The 24,426-nt window shown below is 35.4% G+C and overlaps 2 protein-coding genes across 2 annotated transcripts in view; both read left to right on the plus strand.

Moving 5' to 3' along the window:
* LOC145291272 (RWD domain-containing protein 1-like) overlaps positions 1 to 15,965 on the plus strand; it is a 49,230-nt gene extending 33,265 nt beyond the window's left edge. Inside the window, exons 6-7 of the mRNA XM_080136898.1 lie at positions 12,279 to 12,341; positions 14,350 to 15,965. Coding sequence (XP_079993024.1) covers positions 12,279 to 12,341; positions 14,350 to 14,432 — 146 coding nt within the window. The 3' untranslated portion in view covers positions 14,433 to 15,965. The remainder of the gene's footprint in view (positions 1 to 12,278; positions 12,342 to 14,349) is intronic.
* Positions 3,760 to 5,239, plus strand: LOC145291579 (uncharacterized). Its single transcript, XM_080137654.1, has 2 exons — positions 3,760 to 3,889; positions 4,460 to 5,239. Exon 2 carries the CDS (start codon positions 4,469 to 4,471, stop codon positions 5,237 to 5,239), a length of 771 nt encoding a protein of 256 aa, XP_079993780.1. The 5' UTR covers positions 3,760 to 3,889; positions 4,460 to 4,468.
* Positions 15,966 to 24,426: the final 8,461 nt, after the last annotated feature.

Genomic DNA, 24,426 nt, shown 5'->3' on the forward strand with positions numbered 1-24,426 from the left:
ATCGACCGAAACGTGAAAATGTTCTGTCTTTCTTCTTGACATAAAGTAATTGTCAACCCAATGAATAGAATGAATGTCTCTTTTTAAAAATGTATTCATTTAAAAATTGTAACAGATATATTGAAAAAGAATGCAAACAACAAGGTTTTTTAAAAACTATTTTCTGTCAATGAAACAACAAATGTGTTTATAATGATTTATTCAATTTTAGAACAATTCATTTTGAAATTAATTTTTGGCTATCAGCAATATTAGAAATTTATTAATCTAATTTATAAAACTCGCTATGCCTGTCTGTCTGTCTCCGTATTTTCAAACTCTATCTCTTCCGAAATTAAAAGTCGTAGAACAGCGCCAGTGGTCTCAAATGATTGGATTTTTTATGGATTTTTCTTTTAAGAAATAAAAAATTAAAAATTTTTTTTCTCCATTTCTTGGATTTACCACCAAGTGAATCTTCATCATTCTGGACTTTCTATAGCTGTTTTGTTTTTTCCCCCACCATTTTTTCCCCTATTTTAACTGATATGAACACTTGTTTTTTGCAATTTATAACTAACCAGCATAAAGTGCTGTTTCATTTAATGCTGTAACCAGTAAATTTTTAGCTCGGCTAATTTGCTAATATCTTTCTTTCCTCTGAAGGGAAGAATAGCATTCTTTGAAACTCTGCGGAATAAGAATTTTTTGAAAATTGTTTTTGGAGTATTCTGTCGAACAATAAATTTATTTGTAAATTTTAAGTTACAGCCTTGATTTCTTTTCCTTATGACAAGCTCTAATCCCTATTGTTTTTGTATTTAGTGTTATTTGGTTGGGATTAGTATATAAATATTAATAGTTATATATAGTTGAAATTTATACTTGTTTTTATCGGGTAAAATTTTCATTCCTAATGCCGTGATCGATATTAGTGGCCTGGCAAGGCTACAGGGGAAACAACAGAAGCAGTAAAACTAAAGCTGGCCTGCTTGGACACTATATATATACAAATGTAGACAAATTTGGGCATATTTTATTGGTTTGAAAATTTTTACTTGTTTAGACTGAAAATTGATTGTGAAATCGCCACGTAAAAATGATGCAAAAACAAGGGGAAAGAGATTTTTAGATAGATGAGCCGCTGGATGCGTAATGATCAGAACTGTCTTGTTTTATCTCTCTAGTGTCATGGCTAAATGCCTTGCCCCCTCCCCCCAAAAGGGGATAACTCTTTTGTCAGTTCAAGGGCAATAACCCTTTCTTTTTTCTCGTTGGGTGGACCCTAACAAAAATATGGGTTCTTTTTTACCAAAAAAGCCTGCAAATTTTCATATTGTTTTGTCCCATAGACCCAAAGATATGATCATTTCAATATTCAATTTAGCTATGCATGTGTATATATATATATATATATATATATATATATATATATATATATATATATACCACTTTTTTTTTTTTCAATTTTATAAGTTTGAAATCTCGGCGACTATTGATCAGAATTTAAGAAATGAAGGTTCATTGGAAAGCTAATAATCTAAATTGTGTTGTGGGCTATGTGACATTGGCTCTTAAGGTCGCACACTATTGTTTAAACGAGTGGGAGATCACGTTTCTATATCAATTTAACGTAAATTAGCAACCACTTTATGGCCACCTTGGTTATAAAGTGGGTGCCAATTATGTTAAATTAATATAGAAAAGTGATTTCCCACTTTTTAAAACTATAATTTATTCATATCATTGAAATTAATCGATTCCTGGAATTTTAACTGTTGTTTTTGTTTTCAGCATCCTTGAAAACTTGTAATAGTGCTAATTTTAAAGCATTTTTTGGGGTGGAAAGATACTGCACCTTTATCAGTTTTTCAATCATAGTCATTTGTTTTCTTAGTTTTGCATATGAATTACAAAACATCTGATATTTCTCCAAAACATTTGGCCTTGAAGGAGGGTAGACTAAATCTTGCTCCTATGGTTTCAAATGATCTCAAATAACAGCAAGGGGAGACTTGATTCCAAATATTTCTTATATGTTATATCTCCCCTCTTTGGTTTTCATGCATAAAGTAAATTTCACAGTGTATAAGGATTATTTAATATTGAAGATATTCATAATCATACCCTATTTCCAAAAGAGGGGAGATATAGCATATGAGAAATATTTTGAATCAAGTCTCTCTCGCTGTTATTTCAGATCATTTGAAACCATAGCAGCAAATTTTAGTCTTCTCTCCTTTAAGGCCAGATATATATCGCCTATACACTGATTTTTATTTGAATTATTAAAAAATAAATTTAAAAAAAAAATCTTTTTAGGGTGTCAATCTCAACATTATCTGTATCAGATATTTATCCCTGACACAGAATTATTCGAATTTCCCTTCGTTGTCACAAGAACTCTATCAGATAAAGATGAAAAAAAAAACAAAACAAAACAAAAAAACACGAATAAACAAATAAAAACGAAACAAAAATAATACACAATTAGTTTACATTGGCCTTTTGGTCAAGATCAAAGTGTAGTATCTGTTCTTCAGATGCTACACTTCCATTTCTTGTTCTCTTTCGGTGGAGGAGAAATCCTTCACGACTGAGACAATTTTTATTTTTGTACCTTTTCTCCACGTTAAAAAACGACCCTGGTGTCTAACTCTGTCCCGTGGGGAGGCATAGTAAATAGGTACAATAAAATCTTTTTAAAGAAAAAAACAAGGCAGTTAATAATGTGAATTTATCAATGGATTATCTCCCTTTTATTTTATGAAGGGGCAGATAATCTATCATTAAATTCACTATTACCTCCCTTATTATTTTATTTTTTTTTTTTCATCAGGTAATATTGGAAACTAGTTGTATCCAACTGACGTTGACGGGCGGGGAGTATTTTAAATTTCATTTTTGTTTCACAAACACAAAGGAAACGCATAAACCTTGACCCTTTTTTCCTGTGCTTGTGTGACGAGAAAAGGAGATCCTAAATTATCCATTTGTCAGAAACCCTCTCCACATTTTTCCAGGTTCATAATACTCAAATACCCTTACAACTTTCTAACAAGTTAGAGGGTTTTGAACCATAAAAAAACTGTTAAACAAAAAAAAAAAAAAATAAAACACTTGTTGGACATTTCAATTGTAATTACATTGCGCAACTAGTAACTAGCAAGATCATTTACCGCAGTGCTTAATGCAAATTGGGAAGGGGCGTACTAGGAAAATACTCATCTCAAAATGTGTAAAATTAATTTCCCAAACAGAACAGTTTTGCACTATGTCTCTTTACAAAGGTTGAAAATACTTGAGATAATAATAAATGGATAAATATCTAATCCATATAACTTTTAAACTTGATATTTCATAAAATGTATTCTCAGATTCACTTAAAAGATATAAAAAAAAACTTGTTTCTGGCAGATAATTAAAAACAGAATAAGTGAAAGAGAAGTGATTAAGGAAATAACTATAATTGTGAAAGAGTGGCTTGTAAAGGGAGACAATTCATGGGTATTCTAAAAATATGCCAATCTCCAATAGTTCAAAGCAGCTGATTATTTTTTTCCTCCTCATAGTGTTACCATTTACTTTCTTCCCTGCCAGGCCAAACTTGGAGACAAAGTCCATATATTTAGGAGCTGCACACAAATAGAAACATCCTCTACCAGTAGAAGAGTCAAATACGTCCTAGGATAGAGTAGTGTTGCCACATCTAGGGTGGAGCTCCTAAGATTACCCTTTCCTGCCTGACAGAATACAGAACTATCTTCAAAACTTTGTAAATGAAAACCTTTTCACTTCATTACTTCCATCTTACTCACAGTAGAGACGTTGTGAGTCTGCCTCTGCTCTTAAGGTCCTTTTATGGTAGCTGCTTAACTGAGCTCCAATCCATGATTCTCCCCTGTAAAACGTTTGCAAATGCTCACCTAGCTACAACAAGCGCTAACAACTTTCCTCACATGCTATCTGTGCCTAAAACTAACCGGAAATTCCATGAGTGGAGTTTCTTTTCTAGAACTGTCTCTGTTGAACTCAATATCGTGTGTCTGCTTCCCAGCTGATTATAACTGTTAAGTTGTCTCCCTTTATATTGGCATTAATATGCATATAATTTAAGTTATCTCCCTTATAAAAAGGCAGAGTTAACGAACTTTTCTTTTCAATATGGCGTCGTAATGTTTATGTGTTTGTTAACTGTTAAACTTTAATCGTGAGTGTGTTGCATATTTATTCAATTAATGTATTAGCTGCCATAATAAATTATATATATATATATTGTTTATATATATACCGTCGGAGTTGGATTATTTTGCTGGTTTTTCATGGTAGCAGAGCGTAGTTGCGAGCGAAAATGATCTACGGAACAATAATTGAAGTTTTTTTTTTAACGAATGACCACAAAGAGGAAATGGCCGTTAACTACAAAAATCCCCCTAGATTTGATGAGAACGACTACCCATGCTGGAAAAATGAAATAAAGATTTGGACAATGATGACGGATTTACCAAAGAACAAACAGGCATTGGCTGTTAGCCTTTCACTTAACGGAAATGCAAAACGGACAGCTATGGGAATTGAAGTGGAAGAACTCAACACAGACGAAGGTATGTCGAATCTTATTAATGTATTAGACAATTTGTTTTTAAAGGACTCTCTAGACTCTATGTACGAGGCTTACCAAAACTTTGATAAATTCCAGCGGCCTGAAAACATGAGTATCTCTGAATATATTATAGAATTCGACCAGAGATATCTCAAAAGTACCAAGTTTGAAATTACTTTGCCGGATGCCGTCCTATCTTTTAAACTATTAGATAAGTCAGGCCTGGATTATCAACAGCGCCAACTCACATTGACAGCGTGTGCTTCGTCAGAATTGAAATATAAAAACATGAAGTCCGCATTAAAACGTATATTTGGAGAATCAAATGTTATACCTTCTAATGAGGAGCCTATTGTAAAGCAGGAAACCGCTTTATATGCAACAACATCAAGGAAACAAAAATCCCGTAACTTTCCTAGATCAGATACGGGAAAATCTAATAGATTTAGAAACGGGAACCCTACTAACAGATATGGGAAAGTTACTAAATGTTCTATTTGCCAGAGCGTTTTGCATTGGTGGAGAGAGTGCCCCCACAAAAGTGAAGCTGTTAGGTTAACCGAAACAGACGAATTGGAGCATAAAGAAACAGAAATGGAAGAGTGTAACATCACACTTCTCTCACACGATGAATATTGTCCAAGTAAAATTTTTTAGTTGAGTCATTGAACATGGCAGTGATTGACACAGCTTGTACTCGGACCGTTTGTGGCCAAAGATGGTTGGATGAATATAAAAAGAATATCAACCAAGAAGATATTATTATTGAGAGAAGTAATAGACCCTTCCGATTTGGCGACGGAAAAATTATAAACTCCTCTACCCAGGTAACTCTACCGGCGATAATAAGTTCCACTAGGTGTAATATAAGTGCTGAGGTAATTCAAGCTGATGTTCCTCTGCTTTTGAGTAAAGCTTCGTTGAAGAGGGCTGGAGCTTCTTCTGGATCTTAATTCAGACAAAGCTGTCATGTTTGGGAAGCCAGTGGACCTACAATTTACATCTAGTGGACATTACTGTGTAGATATTCTTGGTAGTGGTCATCATACAAGAAACTCCCATTCCGATGTGCTAATTGTTGATAACATGACCAATAAAGAAAAAATAAAAAGTTTAGAAAAACTGCACAGGCAGTTTGGACATGCCTCAGCTGAGAAATTAAAACTGCTATTAAAGTCTGCTGGCTCAGATGTTGTGGAGGTCGCTAAAATTTTGGAAAAAAATTGTAGCCAATTGTGAAATATGTAGGAAGTATAGAAAACCTACACCAATATCAGTTGTTGGTTTTTCCTTAGCTAATGACTACAACCATACTGTAGCCATGGATCTTCATCAACTCGAACCTAACCTATGGTATTTGCATATCATAGATGAATTTTCCCGGTTCAGTGCGGGTTGCATCACTAACACTAAGCAGTCATCTAAAGTTGTAAAAAATTCATTCAATGCTGGATTAGTATCCATGGAGCACCTAAACGAATGTTCAGTGATCTGGGAGGTGAGTTCGACAATGCTGAAATGAAAGATATGGTTGAAAATTTTAACATAGACATCTCTACCACTGCTGCATATTCACCCTGGAGTAATGGTCTATTGGAACGACACAATCAGATACTGACTGAAATATTATTGAAGTTGAGGTCCGACTACACTCTGGATTGGGAAACAGCACTAAATTGGGCCATTATGGCAAAGAATTCGTTACAAAACGTACATGGATATAGCCCTTATCAGATAGTTTTTGGAAGAAATCCAAACATTCGCACGATCCTTATTGATAAACCACCTGCACTAGAAGGGACCACCACAAGTGAAGTTGTAAAAAACAACATAAATGGATTGCATGCTGCAAGACAGGCTTTTATCAAAGCCGAATCATCTGAGAAAATTAGGAGGGCCTTAAGGAAACAAACGCGCCCCACACCTGATCTTTGCCCACCGGGGGATAAAGTTTATTACAAAAGACCAGACAATCAAGAATGGAAGGGTCCAGGTGTTGTCATTGGTCAGGATGGTCCTGTGGTATTTGTCAGACATGGTGGAATGCTTGTGAGAGTACATAAATGCAGATTGCGTTTGTGTAACTCACCACTTGCGGATGTAAATTCTAATGAAATTTCAGTGGCATCAAAAACCTCTAATAGCCAGGACTATAATTATGAAACATCATATGAGGAATATACTGAAACAGCTGAGGTTGGGACAAAAAATGACCCACAACCCAATCCTATAGCCAAGATAAAGCCTGGTAACATCATCACGTACAACCAAAAGGGAAGCAATGGGCAAATACAGGCGGAAATAATAAATCGGGCTGGAAAAGCCACCGGCAGAAACAAACATTGGTTTAATGTTAAAATCCAAAGGCCAGTAAACTTGGAGAATGAAGAGATGTCGGTAGATTTAAGCAAAGTCACGGATCTTAATGTGGCAGAACCACTGATAGTACCCACAAAAGGAGACACTATAATGATGGTAGCAGGTAGAGAATTCGATGAGGCCAAGAAAAGAGAACTTGACAGCAGGAAACAAAACAATGTTTTTACTGAAATAGATGATGCAGGACAGAAATGCATATCTACGCGCTGGGTGTGTAGTTTAAAAAACACACCTAATGGGGTTATGCAAAAAGCAAGGCTGGTTGCTAGAGGTTTTGAAGAACCCAAGAATGACATTCAAAAGGATTCATCAACCTGTGCTCATGAATCCTTAAGACTTATTATGGCATTAACAGCCCAAAATCAATGGAGTCTACACTTCATAGACATAAAAACTGCTTTTTTGCAGGGTCACACTATGGATAGGGAAGTATATACATCAGACCACCAAAAGATGCTTTCAGTGACAAGATATGGCGGCTAAATAAGTGCGTCTATGGACTGAGTGATGCTTCTCTGCAGTGGTATAATAAAGTGAAATCAGTTATGATTGAAAATGGCAGTGTAATGTCCCAAATGGACTCTACAGTTTTCTACTGGATTAGTAAATCTGGTAACCTAGCTGGAGTTTTGGCGTGTCATGTAGATGACTTCATTTGGTCAGGGGACCAGACATTCAACAATACCATCAGCAAAATACGCAGCGCATTTAAAATTGGAAAAGAGGATAGTAAGGCCTTCAAATACTATGGAATTGAGCTCAATTGCTACGGTCCAGAAATATTAATAAACCAAAACAAATATACCAACAGTATATCATCCATTTCAATAGATTGTTCAAGGACCATGGAAAAAGAATCACCGCTAGCAGAAATTGAGATAAATCCACTCAGATCCAAGATCGACCAATTGTTGTGGTTAGCGCATTAGAGCCGACCAGACTTATTATTTGATGTCTGTAGTCTAGCGACTAATATTAACCATAGCACCATAAAGGACCTGATATTGCCAACAAAATTATTGGAAAATCTAAGGCATCCAAGCTATCATTGAAGTATCAACATCTTGGTGACAATGATCAGTTACGTTTGGTGATATTTAGTGATGCCGCTTTGGGAAATCTTCCTGATGGTGGAAGTCAGGGGGGTTATGTCATATTCCTCACTGGGACATCTGGGAAAGTCTCACCGATCTGGTGGAACTCAAAGAAAATCAGACGGATTGTCCACAGTACCTTAGCTGCAGAAACAATTTCAATGTCTGAAGCTATTGATATGGCTGTCTTCATCTCCACCCTGTTTGGTGAATTAACAATAGGAAGAACAAATCCCAAGAGTCTATAATTTGTGTCACTGATTGTAAATCTCTCTATGAAGCGGTCAAATCAACAAAATCTGTCAAAGAAAAACGATTACGAATCGAAATCAGTGGTATTAAGGAACTTGTGGAAAATGGACAGATTGAAGAGTTCCAATGGCAAGAGACAGGAAGACAATTGGCAGACTGTCTCACTAAACGGGGTGCATCCCCTTGGTTATTGAGAAGCGTCTTACAACAAGGCAGTTTGAATGATTGAAATTAAAAATTAAAAAAAAGAAAAAAAAACTTTTGAAGATGAGTTTGTTAAGTTGTCTCCCTTTATATTGCCATTAATATGCATATAATTTGTTAAGTTATCTCCCTTATAAAAAGGCAGAGTTAACGAACTCTTCTTTTAAAAAAGGATGGCGTCGTAATGTTTATGTGTTTGTTAACCGTTAAACTCTAATCGTGAGTGTGTTGCATATTTATTCAATTAATGTATTAGCTGCCGTAATAAATTATATATATATATTGTTTATATATATACCGTCGGAGTTGGATTATTTTGCTGGTTTTTCAATAACATAGTCATTTGCAGATGTAATGTAAATAAGTTCCTCTTCAGCTCTCCTCCTAAATAATCTAGTCCTAATGAAGTCCTACCATAACCTTCCATGTTGTCGCACCATCTACTTAAAACTTAACTCTTCTCCTAGAGTTGCTTCCAGGCCTTGATAAGCGGTGATTTCCAAGTAAAAAATGTGATTGGTTGACATAAAAGGAATTTGTTACTGTAAAGTTGTTTATCTATTTATATACTACTGATAGGGATGCCTAGCGTTGCCAGGGTGTGTATAGATGGTGTAGTAAGAACCTGGGGGGGGGGGGCGGGTGGATTTGTAAAAAAAAATGGTAGTAGTGGGGAGAGGGGGGCATCAAAACAACAGTAGGCAGTTTGGGTGGAGAGAGGTGTTTAAAAAAAAAAAAAAAAAAAAAAAATTAGTAGTAGGCAGGCAGGCTTGAACCCGTAAGGTGAAGGAGGAACAGAAGTTAAAAAAAAAACAAAACATGATGTATTAGCCGATGTCCCCATCGCGTGACCGGAAGTCCTGAGCATTGAAATTAAGCGTAGTCAATCCAACTGAGACTATGACTTTGTGAAAATGTTGATGCAAAAACCGACCCCTCCTTGTAGAAAACTGCCCAGTTGAGGGTGAAGGAATTAAGGTTTTTGGCCAATTTTTTGGTATTTGTCATCAAACAATACTGGTCTCATCAGAATCCGTTGCATCTGTCAAAAGTTTTTGGCAGAGATACATACATACATACAGGCAGGTGAGGTCTATATAATAGAAGACTAGCAAAACCCATGGAAATTCCGCAGTAGTTGAAAATATATAAAACACATAAATAAAATGAATAAAAAAAACAAATAACAACGATTTTAAAACAATTTTTTTAGTAAATTCTTTTTAACCTTTTTAAAGCTAAAAAGAATTAATTTAAAAAAAAATTATATTTTGGTTTGCAATGGAAATTCAAAACAACACATTGTTTTTGTTTTCTGAATAATTTTTAATATAAATTATAAAGCAAGATAAAAAGATATCAAGCACATTCTTTTGATTTTAAAAAGAATCTATAACAAAAAAAAAAAAATTATAGTCTCTTCTTAACATGACTTTTTCAAAAAATTATAAAATAAAAAAGCCAATTTGAAACCATAAACAGACAGCCATGTTTTTTTTTTTTTTTTTTTTTGATTTTGGTTTTAATGATTTTTAACTGATAAAGAACGATTATAAATGAAGTTAATTCATTTCTCATTGAATTAATATTCGTGATGATAATGTTTTTTGTGACACCAGACGTCGGACAAGTAAATTAATATTTAGAAGATTAAAAACAGAAACATGTGATTGGTTGACAAAAAAGGAATAGGACGAGTACACATTACTAGGGCAGTAGTTTTTATGATGTCAATACGAGTTTGAATCTAAAGTAAATCTAAAGGATTTTTTTTTTTTAACTAAATGACCTTTTTTATCTTCCATTATATAAAAATAATTGTGTGTGTGTGTGAATTCATTTCCTATGGACTCCAAAACGGCTGAGACAACTTTTATGAAATTTTATATGACGGTACTTCATATGCCTGGCAGTGTTCTTAGATAAGTTTTGTATTAGAATTTTTTCAATAAGTATCAATAATCGATAATCAAAGTAATCTGATGAAAGAAGGAACATGCGATTTTGACTGAACTTAACTCCTTACACAGCCTAACATCACAAGTGCATTTGAGAAATTTGCATTACCACACAAGCAGAAAGGCTCGACATATAAAATCAACAGTAGGTTCTTTTATATGACAGGGACAAATTCGAAATGAATGTTTCTGTTTAGAGCACAATTGAAGCATGATACTTGACTTTTGTATTTTAAACTTTAATTCAAGCCATTATATATAAAAATAATTTTAGAAAATCAATAGTAGGTTCTCTAAAGTGCAATGCAGATGACAATATATTGTGGATTAAATCACTGCGGGAAAGCAACTTGGTGGGTTCTCAATTAGAGCAGGCAATCAATCGATTTGATTAAAAAATGGGCGATTTCAGTGATTTCTATGACAATAAAAATATATGAGTGTAACACATTCGGTGATCATCGTTCAATCCCGGGCAACGTCAGGCCTCCCTGTTAGTTATATATATATAAGGGAGATTCAGCATTAGTTTTAAAGGGCATTACTTTTGCTTAAAAACATAATTTCTAATGCTTTTCTTTTTTTTTTTCCCCCCAAAAAATAATTTAATGGAGTTCCTATTTATTTGTCTCCCCCATGTGGGCAGTTAAACACCAGGTAGGTTTTTGATGGGGCAATCTGGATAGGAACAAAAATAAAAATTGCCTCAGTGATGAAGGATCTCTCCTCCACTGACTGAGGATAAAAAGGTGAAGTGCAGCATCTGCCGGAACAGATGGTATTTATTTGCTCCCCCACCGAGCAAATTAGGCACAAGGCCAATTTTTAATGTGAGGAGTGAAGGGAGGGGGAAGGGAAAAAGGGGACCAGCTCCCGAGAGGTGGGAAATGGGAGCTGGTTAAAGGTCAGGCATGTGGGGTTGCCCCCACATCTGGTCTTTGCTAGTTATAGCTTGCAGCATCTGCCGGAACAGATGGTATTTATTTGCTCCCCCACCGAGCAAATTAGGCACAAGGCCAATTTTTAATGTGAGGAGTGAAGGGAGGGGGAAGGGAAAAAGGGGACCAGCTCCCGAGAGGTGGGAAATGGGAGCTGGTTAAAGGTCAGGCATGTGGGGTTGCCCCCACATCTGGTCTTTGCTAGTCATAGCTTGCAGCATCTGCCGGAACAGATACTACACTGTGATCTTGGCCCGAAGGCCAATGTAGTTGCTTATTTTCAAATAACTATTAAACATTACGAATGAACAAACAAGCAAAGCAACAATCAATGAAGCAGGTTCAACTGGCTTCCTACTCCGAAGGAAGGAAGTTTCTAGGAAATATCAAATCCACAAATAGTCCTCAATTGCATATACATCTTGATCAAGGGAGATTGCGATACTAGGTTCTTGCAGGAAAATGTCGTTATCCGCCTTCATACTGCGCCTAATATGCCTGAATGGTCACATATTTAGTGTTGACCAGGCTTAACGCTTCTTAATTGTGATGATCACGTGAGAATCAGTGTGTTAACGTGACTATATTGTAAAGCGTTACAAGCGAGTTGGACGTGGAAATTGAAATATCCAAACATTGCACAAAAACCATTCAAATTATAAAACTATTCTCTTATTTTTAGTTTAGGAATTAAAGGGAGATAATTACTAATAAATTCAACAAAAGTATCTCCCTTAGATTTGGTCAGTTTTTTTAAATTTTTTTAAAAACGACCCTGGTGTCTAACTCTGTCCCGTGGGGAGGCATAGTAAATAGGTACATGTTTATGTCTAATTTGTTGTAAGTCTTGACTTTTCGTTGGTTTTTACAGGAAAAGAATTATTTTTCCAAGATTCTTCTATGATTGTATCTGATATGGAATTTCTTCAAGGAGGTATGTTGCATAATTTTTATTTATTTATTTTATGTACATGTGTCTAAGCTTCTTTAAAGAGGCTCTGTCTGTTTGTCTGCAATGTTTATGTTTGAAATTGAATTTTCATTGTTAAACATTCAGATTAAATAAATCCATCTTAAGGATGGATCTATTCTTGTTTAGCTTAGGTTTTGAATAAACCTTTTAGATCACCATGTAAAATAGTCTATTCTCTATATAACTGTAACCTAATATATATATTGAGTATAAAAATTAATTATTGTAAATTATTGATCAGTTTCAAAAGGAGGAACAAACAAAATCAAATTGAAAAGAAAACAAGCTAGCCCTAAGTTTGGTTTACCCCGAGTGGACACCTCAACTCGTGAGGAAGACAAGGGATAATGGACACAGGGTAAAAAATGATAGGTTAAATATGTGGCATTGACCAGCCCCTAAACTCCCCTCTTGGAGCACAACGGGATTTGTGTAGGCCTTTGATCATAGATTAACGAGAAGAAAAGCGAACACATGGACTTCAATAAGAACTATCCACCTTACTTACAACAAAAATGCTAATTTTATTTTGGTGTCTTTAACTCCCCCCTCCCCTCCTTTGTGCTGATGAGGAGACTATATTCAAAAACACAATCTTTATAAATTATTGTCAATGTTTATTATCAATTTTAATGAAATGAATATTGTTTCCGAAACGATCGTACACTCAATTTGATTTTATTTGTTTATCGCTTTGAAACTGATTCATAATTTACAATTATTAATTTTTATACTCAATATTAATATAGCTCTAGGATAGATATACCTATTGAGCTTATTATATATCTACATTACTATGAGTGTAAAGTATTAATGCATTAAAATAAGCTCTGCTCTTTAGACTCCAGACCTAATTCCCTCTATAAAATATATATATATATATATATATGACTACTTCATTTAATCACATAAATTAATATACAAAAGTATAATTTTATGCGTAAACTTTAAGTATTTACTTATTTACTTCAACAGTGCTCAATACATAGGTAGAGCTAGGTAGTAAGTTATAAAATTATATATGGCAATTAAGCTAAACAGAATATTCCGTGTTTCATCCACGCATAAGCCTGACGAATCCTAGCGTGGATGAAACGTGGAATATTCTGTGTAGGTTAATTACCACAAAAATTTTTATAACTTATATATATATATATATATATATATAGGAAAGATTTCTTGCTTGAAACATTGCTGGTAAACCAATATCTAAATGTATAAGTACTTATGTCCCGTTAGACATTATTCTCGAAATTATCAAAGCCATTTACCATCCTGGATGTATTAAACAGTAAGTCCATATTTACTGATTTATATATGTGGATAATTTTTAAAAATGAATAGATATATACAAAGATTTATAATCTCAACAAGACCATTGTTCATTGACTTGTTTTTTTTTGGGTTTTTTTTATATGTCATGTCAATACAGCGGTATTGTATGTTTATACAACCTTTTCATACATTTTTATATATATAAGTGTTGGGACGATTACTCGGAATCAGGACTAAAAACCTTTTGGGGAATCATAATCAGAAAAAATTGTGCCTATTTTCTGATGCCAAAAACGATTTATTTAATTATCTTTCTTTTTTTTTTATTATTTGATTTTGTTTAAGACAAAATCTTCCACTGCTGGTAGTAATAATAAGAAATAAATATTTATTGATTTTAAACGACCAGTATCACCTTCTCTCACAAGATAGTTTTTACGTTTGAGAAAATATATGCACATTTAACATGTATGTGTTTCTTACGATAATTGGGAAAAATAACAACTTTCTAGTTAAATATTTAGAGATTTATAAAGAATCAGAATCGGTAATTGTATCGGAATCAGTATATATAGCTAACTGTAATTGAAATGTAAATAAGTTGTAAAAATTCGATTATCAGACATCAAAACATAAACTTTGTTCTTTTAAATAAGTAAAATAATTTTATTGTCTTGTTTTTTCTTTAATGCAGAAACGGAAGCTGTGGAAGTTGATGAATCATTATTTCAAGAAATTGAAGACTTTGGTTTGGAGGATGAAGAACTAGAAGATTAAAGAATTTAATCTGTTTAGCTTTTTTTTTTTTTTGATTGTTTAATAAATCAGCGTTTTTATATGAAAATTGTTCGTTTGCATCTCTACTTGGGTTGATATAACTTAATCCGGCAACAAAACACAATCTATAACATCAAGCCTTATCTTTGCTGAAATGTCTTGTGGCTCTGGGAAATCGTCTGTAAGACAGAGGATAAATCTTCACACCGTAAACAACTATGGCCAACATGGTTGAGTCAAACTTATTTCATTTTTATTTCCGCTTTTTGTTTAGCGGAAGTTTTGTCAAAACTAAAGCCTACTATCTCTCCACATGTACCAAAGTCTGCGTGTATGGTCAAGAGTTATACTTCTTTGACATTTGCTCTGGCGTCCAACAGGGATGTGTTCTTTCTTCTACGCTCTTCTCTTATGCCATCGACTCGATCACATTGAATGCCCTGGCCAACTTGAATGGTGTAACAGTAAGTCCTGTTCTACAAATATTGGATCTCGACTACGCTAATGACATTTTGACATATTGGGTGAAAGCTTCACTGACAAATAGTCTGCCATTAACAAGATACAATCTTCTGCTTCAAAGATTGCTATAAAGATAAGACAAAGATACTGATGGCAAGCTTTCTCCCAAATGAAACACAACCGGTTGTCCTTAACATTGAAACCGTTGAAGTTCAAATATCTTAACTCCATCATTACCGTAACAGGTCAAGTGGAGTAAAGCATCCTCAACCGCATCAGAAATGCTTCCACCATCTTCTGTTGACTTTGATTGCGGCTCTGGTCTCGAAAGGAAATAAGACTGAACACCAAAGTCGGGATCTACATCATTCTCCTTTATGGCTGCTAGACTTGGCCTATGCGGGCAAGCGACCTATGCAAACTAGAGGTATTTGACCATCACTGCCTTTGGCGCATTCTCTGTATCCACTGAAAACTGTTTATCATCAGCAGTACAGTTTGCACTCGCTGTAGGATCTACTCCTTCCAAAAATCTCCAGATGCCTTCGTTGGTTCGGGCATGCCCGTTGATGATACCCAGATGATTTCATCCATGAAATCCTCGACAGCACCACCACCAGGCTGAAAGAAACATTGTGGTGGTCAACTAAAAATCCGTCTCATAACAGTGAAGCAAGATGTTGAACTAATTCTGCGCATTCACTTTTATGGGATCCGTTGCTGGAACCGTGAATGGCTTACATTCATAACGGAATCGGCCTTGAATTGCTGTGTCTGATCAGCCAATGTTCGGGACATGGTGGACTTGTTGGAACATGCTGGCCCAACCGATCCATGATGAATGCTGCAACTATAACTATGACCAAGTCTTATCGGTGTATACCAAAAGAAAAATCCCTTCTGATTAATATTTACCTAATTTCAGTTTAATTTTAAAACATATAAAAAGCTACTTTGAAATACCTCTTTTTCGGAATAATTTTATCTATACTATTAATAAAATTCTAAATGTTTATTTATTTAGTTATTTATGTGTGTGTGTATATATATCAATAAAACTTTTGAACAGATGCACCAAATTGAAAAATTATTTTTTTCACTGAAAGATGTGAGTCCCTAGATTGCTCTCATCTATATATGATTTGTAACGAACAATGCAGAGTAATACAAAAAGCCTAAAGTAAGGGTTTTTTGGGCTGTTTCAAGCAATTGTCGAAAACGTTACCTTGCCCATGTCAACAGAATTTAGCACTGTCTGTATGCAGTCGTGGTAACATTTTTCGGCATATGGATAGGACTTGTGGTGCAATGGATAATGTGTCTGGCTATGGATCAGAAGATTCCAGGTTCGAATCCTGGCAAGTTCGTAACAATTTTAACCATCATTTTATCCAACGTTTACTCATTATTTACTTAGGATATTTTTGTTTTTCAGTGATTTGTTTTGTGCATATGGGAATTTCCCATACTCCGAGTTCAGAGTAAGCGTTGATGGTAAGACGATGTTGAGTGTACTCGATTTTGTGTTTGACTTAGCTTTATGTGTGCCGACGTGGTGCAGCCGCTAGTTTTTAATAAAGTATGTTATAATCAAAATATATTTTTGTATATATATAAATTAAAAATTCATAATTTTGTATATATTATATAAGTTAAAAAAGAAAAACACAACACAAACGTAGCTTGAATTCATTATAAATTTATTTCAACCCAACAAAAATGCATTCTTTTGTCTACGCTCTTCAATTATGCCATTGACTGAATCATATCGAATGCTCTGGCCTACTTTAATGTTGTAACAGTAAGGTATCAAAACATTGAATTGAAGACCACTAGACCAACGAGCAGCAACATAGGAAGCATCGACATTGAAGTGCAGTGACATCAAACAAGATCTTAACTCCTTCTTTTTTCTTTTTTAAATCTTACACAACTTCAATTAATGATCAGCCAAAACAAGTTTGTGAAGTTTAAAAAAATTTTTCAGGCAACTGTTCTGCTTCATTTGTGTCTGTATTGCAAATTCAAAATCCAAGTTTTCCGCATGCTTATTGCGCCAGTCTTACTCTATGGATCTAGAACTCTTTCAGCAAAACAGCAGTGTCGCTTGGATAGATGTTACACACGTCTTTTGAGCAGAGTACTTAATCGTTCATGGCAAAATCACCCAACTTTAGAAATGATATATGGAGACTAACCGAGAGTATCAACTTCAATTTGCAAGAGATGTGTTCAGTTTGTTAGGCATTGTGCCTGCTTCCTTTGTTCTAGCATGTTTGACTCGTTGGTCTAGCGGTCTTCATCAATTCCCTGTTTTGCTATCTCATTGTAATACAGCTTCCTATTCCAGTAGCTTTGTTTCAATTCAAGAACTCTTCCTACTGACTGTTTTCCTCTTACATATAGCCTTGGTCTTAAGGCTAGTAGGCACCTTCTGTTTTTGCGATAATCATCTTTCATTCTTTTTAGTTACTTACATAAAGTGGCTTCATGCCTTGTCTGGAGTGATTTTCACATAAAACAAGTGAATCATGCATGGTCTCCCGTAAGTGCACAGTGAACGAGGCATTAAAAAAATGACTAAGTTCAGCACTTGCTCCCCCCTTTCCCCATATAGACCCAAAAGTCTGCAGGGGACATTAAATCCTGGTGAAAATGAACAAACGGTTCATTTTAGGCCTTAACATATGTAAATTTGAGTTCTGCACATGCAAAAGAAGAAATGACTAAGTTCATCATCCCCCCCCCCCTCCATTTAGCCCCAAAAGTCCCCAAGGCTTTAACATATGTAAATTTGAGTTCTGCACCATGCAAAAAAAGAAATGACTAAGTTCATCATTTGCCCCCCCGCCCCACTATTTAAATATGTTAAGGCCTTGGGGAAATGAAGCCCCAAAAGTCCCCAAGGCCTTAACATATTTAAATTTGAGTTCAGCACCATGCAGAACTGCTAAATGAACATACACAGAAAATTTTCGACAAATATGGTAAAATAGTTCCAAAAATGAAGTGTTTTTATTAGCGCTAAAAGAGCCCCTGGGTCACACCCAAGAGTTATCCCGAAGTATAGACAAACAAAATTATATAGAAATCAGTTAGTTACAATTTTTCAGAAATTTTTTATAAAAATCTAAGGCATCAATTTTTTTTAATAAGCACAAAAGTGTCAATTTTAGCCATTTAACCCAAAAGGCACCCCTGAGAGGGCAACCAGAGTTTTCCTGGAAAATCCGTTCTGTTACTTTTTACTTATATCATGTTTAATGTTTGTGCAAAATTTAATAAAATTCCAAGTCGTAGTTATTGCGTAGTGCAGAAAGACAGGGATGAATGCTATTTTTTATCAGATATATATATATGTTTGTGTGTGTGTGTGTGTGTGTGTCAAAAACGACATTATTTTTGCACCAACCTAATAATGAATCCTCATCTCCAAAAATTCAGAAACATAATTTAAAATACCATATAAAAAAAGCATGTTACCTTCTCTGCAGTGATTTTCACATAAAACAAGTGAAATATGCATGGTCACCCGTAAGTGCACAGTTAATGAGGCATAAAAAAAATGGCTAAGTTCAGCATCACCCCCCCCTCCCCCATATAGCCCCAAAAGTCCCCAGGAGACGTCAAATCCTGGTAAAAATGAAAAAAAATCATGACAGCACATGATTTGCTTCCATTATTTTATTATTTTATTTTTTTAAAAACTTTTATTTGCTCGCATACAATATAATAATATCCCCAACCCATTCACTATAGGGAGAGGGAGCAGCTGTCCCGAACACAACCACTCTATTGCACATAGCTCAGAGAAAAACAAGAAAAAATTTCTCATCCTATTTGCTACGTATCTCTGACGAGTTCTTGTCTATCATCTAATATCCTGACACTTGACACTAATTTTAACTTTAACTGAATGAAGTTTTCAAATTTTCATGGAATTTTTCACTTTCCTCTTACTTTAGCCTTATGTGGAAAATTCCGTTTTAAGCAATAACAGTTACTGGCACACCTGCATCTAAATACTACTATGATATAGAAACACAGCAAGTTTTTTTTTTTTTTTTTTACAAGAGTATCACCACTTATCAAGGCCCAAAAGCCCCTCAAGTATAAGGATTAATGAGTGTAAGTTGGTCAATATTTCAACAGCTCAATAATCATCTTTAGTGGGAATTGGACTGCATTGGACTAGAGGACAGGATAACAAGAATGTATTCACATTGGACTTAAAGACTATCATGTTGTAGTCAGCTGGAAAGCAGGCTAGTGGAACAGAGTTCCACAGGTAGACAGTACTAGGAAATAATCTTTGTTCATGGAATTTGTGTTTAGATTTAGGCACTGATAATCCTGTCTTTTTGAGTTCAAATTGGGGTGAAAATATGTCTTGAGATTTGCAACTTAAAAAAAATCTTATTGTAATAATGTAATCCTGCAACCTTCTTTTTCTATGGTAACTTACTAATACAAAGAACTACATATAATGAACACTGTATTCACTGCTATCTTGTTTCAGAGATTAGTAATGTCTTACTAATCTCTATTTATTCTTTATCCTCACTATTGCAATAAACATTTTCCTTCATTCAACTATAGCATTTAGTTGTTCCTTACTATTGCAAAGGACTATATACAGTGTACACTACATTCACTACTATTTGCATTGGAAATTAGTAATCTCTTACTTAAATCTGTCTATCCATCGCTGTTTTCTGCATTACAACAAAACTTTTTTTTCATTCAACCATCATATTAATTGTTTCTTCTACTTCAGTAACAACCTTGGACAGAGTGAAACGATAAATTTGTTGCTCCAAAGAAAACAACACTACACCTTTTATTTTCAAATTTTTATTGAAAAAATCAATTCAGGTAGCTTGATTATGTAGTAGAGCCGACATCTCTTCAATGTAACTGCCTTCAGCCTCAATCACTGCCTCGATGTGGGGTCCGGAACGTGGAGCATGCCTTTTCCACAAGTACTGGCGGGAACTTGATGAATACTTGGCAGATGGCAGTGATCAGGCTGGCTTGGGTTGTGTGGGAGGTTATGTTGGTGATGGTCTCTGTATGATCGACTGAAGTAGTCCAGTGGGTTAAATTCGTAGGAGTGAGGGGGGGGCAGTGAGAGAAGGGTACAAAGTTGTAGCACTCCTTCTGAACACAAGCCTGGGCCTCTTTGGACTTGTGGTCCAGTGCTGAGTCATGCTGTCACATCCAGGGTCAATGTAGCCGCCTTCAACCTTAAACGCTACTACATAACCATGTTACCTGAATTGATTTTTTTCAACAAATTTTAAAATAAACTGTGTTGTTTTCTTTGAAGTGATAAATTTATCATTCCACTCTGTAGAACACGGTGAAGGCAGCAACCCCTTTCTCAACTAAAGTTGACAGCTTCATGACAAAAAGTGTGTCGTCAATCACATTTGATCCCAGCTAAGTTTGACAGATGTTTATAAAATCGACGGCTGAAAGGTTTAAAAGGGCAGAATGAAATCAACAGTGACCTAGGATATCTTGAATTCAGAACTTCAGGGACTGTTTATATATTGCAGACTATTATCCCCATCTTCATTAGTTGTTGTTTCAATTTTTTTAACTTTGACCCCTATTTTGACCCCTTAACATTTATTGTTTTGGGCTCAAATCAAGTTATTAAGTTAGATCCATGTCCAAGGAACCTATATCTAAAAGTTCAAGTGTTTAGACCCCAAATTGTCGGAGGAGTTTGGTAGAGTTCTCAAAGGTCAAACGTTGAACTTTGATCCCTTAACAGCCAAATTTCTGGCCCAAAACAGATCACATAGATTTTCCCAAATCTCAGTACTCTATATATCAAATTTCGAGTCTGTAGACTTTAAATTAACAGTTATTGCATAGGGAAATGTACACAGACAGACACACAGACATGTTCACTTTTATAGATATACTAGCATTTCAGCCCGGGTGTTTGGATGTGTCTGTTGAACAAAAAAATAAGCAAAAAAAAAAAAAAAGTGGTAGTAGGAAGGCTCGAACCCGTACCGCGAAGGAGGAAAAGAACAGGGTAAAAACCTAACATCTATGCTGTTATGACCACTGCCAAACCGGAAGCGACATTTTTTAAAATTAAGGCTAGATAATCTAAAGGAGAAGATAACTTTAAAAAATATCGGCGAAAAAAAGTGCCCCCCCCCTTTAGAAAAGTGTCTAGCTGAAGGTGAAGATATTAATGTTTTAGCCAATTTTTCGATATTTGTTTTATGAAAGGTCGAACTTTAAAACGATACTGATTTTGGTAAAATCCGTTGCCTTTGTTGAAAGTTTTTAGGCAGACATACAAACATATATACATACATTTATATATTGGTAACTAAAAATTTTCGACCCAAACCGATGAAAAAGCTTGCCATATTTCTGAATACCCTTTATGTAAAATTTAAAATGTTTAGACCAGAAATTGTCTGAGTAATTTGGAAGAGACCGCAGAGGTCAATTTTTTTTAACTTTGACCCCTTTTTTGACCCCTTGACATTGATTGTTTTGGGCTAAAATCAAGTTATTTAGATCTTTGTACAAGGAACCTATATCTAAAATTTCAAGTGTTTAGATCCCAAATTATCGGAGGAGTTTGGTAGAGTTCTCAAAGGTCAAATCGTTGAACTTTGACCCCTTAACAGCCAAATCTCAGTACACTGTATATCAAATTTCGAGTCTGTAGACTAAAAATTGACAGTTATTGCGTAGGGAAATGTACACAGACAGACACACAGGCAGACATACAGACACGTTCACTTTTATAGATATATAGATAGATAGATAGATAGACTAATAAATTAAACAAAAATATATACGTATACATGAATATATATGGAAACGATTTTTTGTTTACTGTAAAGATTTTACGTAAATATTATGCAAGTATAAATCATGTAGAATATCTGCATGAATATAATTACACGTAATAGTTAACTCTAGATGATCATCCCATAAGAAAACCGAAAAAACTAATAGGGGATTAATTAAAATGAAGGTTTAAAAGAATATGCAAATTAGCTAGATCTTTTGCTAGCGATTCCACAACCCATATATAAGAAAATTATATTTTCTTTTTAAATAAATAGAGAAGAGGGTTTTTACTATGAATATCAATACACACAAAAGAAACACGGATTTATAGGAGTATAGAAGATAGATAGATAGATAGATTATATCATATTAGGTTAGATTAGATTTGATTATACTATCTATATATATAAAAAGCAAAACGGCCATGAGCGTTTTTTGTATGTCCAAGAAAGGCTTTTTTGCGGGGCTTCTCAACAACGATACTATTTCGGAGATCTTTCTTTATACTTCCTAGATTGTAATATCTCCCATTTGGAACGGACGTTGTCTCTATTTTTATTGTGATCGACTTTTAAAAAATTCCCACCATCCCATCTTCTCCAGTGTTTGCTTGTCTTTTTTGTGTAAAAGCGAAACTAATCGAAATGAAGGCATTCTCCTGTCTTCCTGGCCAGGACGTCCACAAAGCTTAGTAGGACGTCTCCCATACAAAAGGGTGAATGCGGTATTATGGTGGAAGAAGGCTGAATAAAGGATTTAATGTCTCAAAGTGAGGGAAACACTTCATATCAGACAATTGCTATTCATTTGGACACTGCTAGAGTGCTCCCTTTTTGGAGAGAGCTGGTTTTCCCCAACAATGTGGGGACACAAATACGGCAGAGAAAGCTGAAAGCTTAACTGGCTTACAGCCAGAGTTGAGTACGTGATTTTTATCCACTATGGCGTTATAGTTGACATCGCTAAATTTGAACGCTTTTCACTTCCTGTCGCGTTATGGTGCAACACTAAACTCCCAGCTTTTCTTTTCTGCCTTCATGTCTTGGGTTCTACCTATCTGCTTACTAACACTTTTTTCCCCCCAAACAAACACCCAGGCAACGCCGGGTACTCCCGTTAGTCTATTATGTAAATCTCACCTGTCTGTTTAAATGTATGTATGTATGTTTGTATGTAAGGGCGAATGAACTCTTTTTCTGTGTCAACGGCCAACTAGCACCGTGTATCTTTGTGTGTGTGTATATGTGTATTGGGGTGGAGAGGGCTCCCGTAAGCCGTGGTGAAGACAACCTTTCTAGGAGAAGCAAATCTCTGATTTAAAAAAACCATAAAGCGGAAGACCAGTACCCGCATTAAGCTGGTCTGCAGTTTAATTTGTTGCTGGCTATCTTCCTCTTGCTTGTTGCTGGATCTCAACATTTTGAATAGAGAGAGAGACTTAGCTGTCGTACAAAGCTAAGACTCTGTAACATCATATTTGTATAGATACTCCCTCAGACATTTGGGCTCATGGAGTTTAAATGTCTGAGGGAGTGGCACTCGTCTGACAAGACGTTGCAATCATCATCATGTATGTTTGTATGTTGGCCTAAAACTTTTCACAGAGGCGACAAATTTATCCTAAATATAAAAAAAATGTCCAAAAACATTAATTCCTTCATTCTCAACTGGGCAGTTTTCTACAAGGAAGGTCGTTTTTTTGCTGACATTTTTTGCAAATCATTCAAACCTCGCATGAACAACGTCGCATAAAAGGCATTATTTCGACCGCCCGGAACGTCACAACCGTGGTAGGTGCATCGATAAGGCCGTTTTTTTTTTGTTTTTTTACCTCTTTTTCCTTTTTTTTTTTGCTCAACCAACACCCTTATACACACCTCCACTTTCTTTTCCTCCTTCAAATTCGAGCCTGCCTGCCTACTACAACATTGTTTTTGCTCAACCACACCTCCAAACAACCAGGCATCGCTGGGCACCCAAGCTAGTCTATTATATAAAAGGCAAAATGGGTGCGCACATTTGTATATGTCCACAAAAGGCTTTTTTCCTCAGCCTTCTCGCACCGATTACATTTATGGAGAAGTTTCTTCATACTTCCTAGATTGTAATATCTCCACCTTGCAGACGGACATCGTCTCTATCGTTATTTTGATTAAAAAAAAAAAAAAAAATCGCCTTGTTTCCAGCGTTCGTTTGTCTTTTTTTTGTCATCAAGTTTCGATAGCAATATATTCCACTTCTGTCCCGGGCTCGAATCTATTGACTGGTGTTAAACGTGAAACTGATTGAAGCAAACACATCTGCCTGGCCTTCCAGGCCGGGTCGTCTTGAAGGCGATTAGGTTTAATCAATGTGGGGGAAACCCTTCCTATTAGACAATTGCTATTCATTTGGAGACTGTCAGAGTTCCCCTTTTTAGGGGGAGTTGGTAGTTTAACTGGCCTACAGCCAGATTTCTCATTCACGCTATGGCGTAATGGTTGACATCGCTAAATTTGAACACTTTACACTTCCGCTCACGTCATGGCGTGACGGTAAGATGTCATGTTTTCTTCCACTTTCTTTTCTGCCTTTGCGTTGCCTGCCTACTACCACTTTCTTTTTACACCTACAAACACCCGGGCAACGCCCGGCACCCAAGCTAGTATTATATAAATCTCTCCTGTCTGTTAGTGTGTGTGTGTGTGTGTTTGTATGT

Source organism: Euprymna scolopes, chromosome 12 (assembly GCF_053919585.1).
Source record: "Euprymna scolopes isolate OS-2025 chromosome 12, ASM5391958v1, whole genome shotgun sequence".
NCBI lineage: Eukaryota > Metazoa > Mollusca > Cephalopoda > Sepiida > Sepiolidae > Euprymna > Euprymna scolopes.

Bases quoted from the DNA above. Each gene is read 5' to 3' on its own strand.
- LOC145291579 (XM_080137654.1), top strand. From the start codon at position 4,469: ATGATGACGGATTTACCAAAGAACAAACAGGCATTGGCTGTTAGCCTT.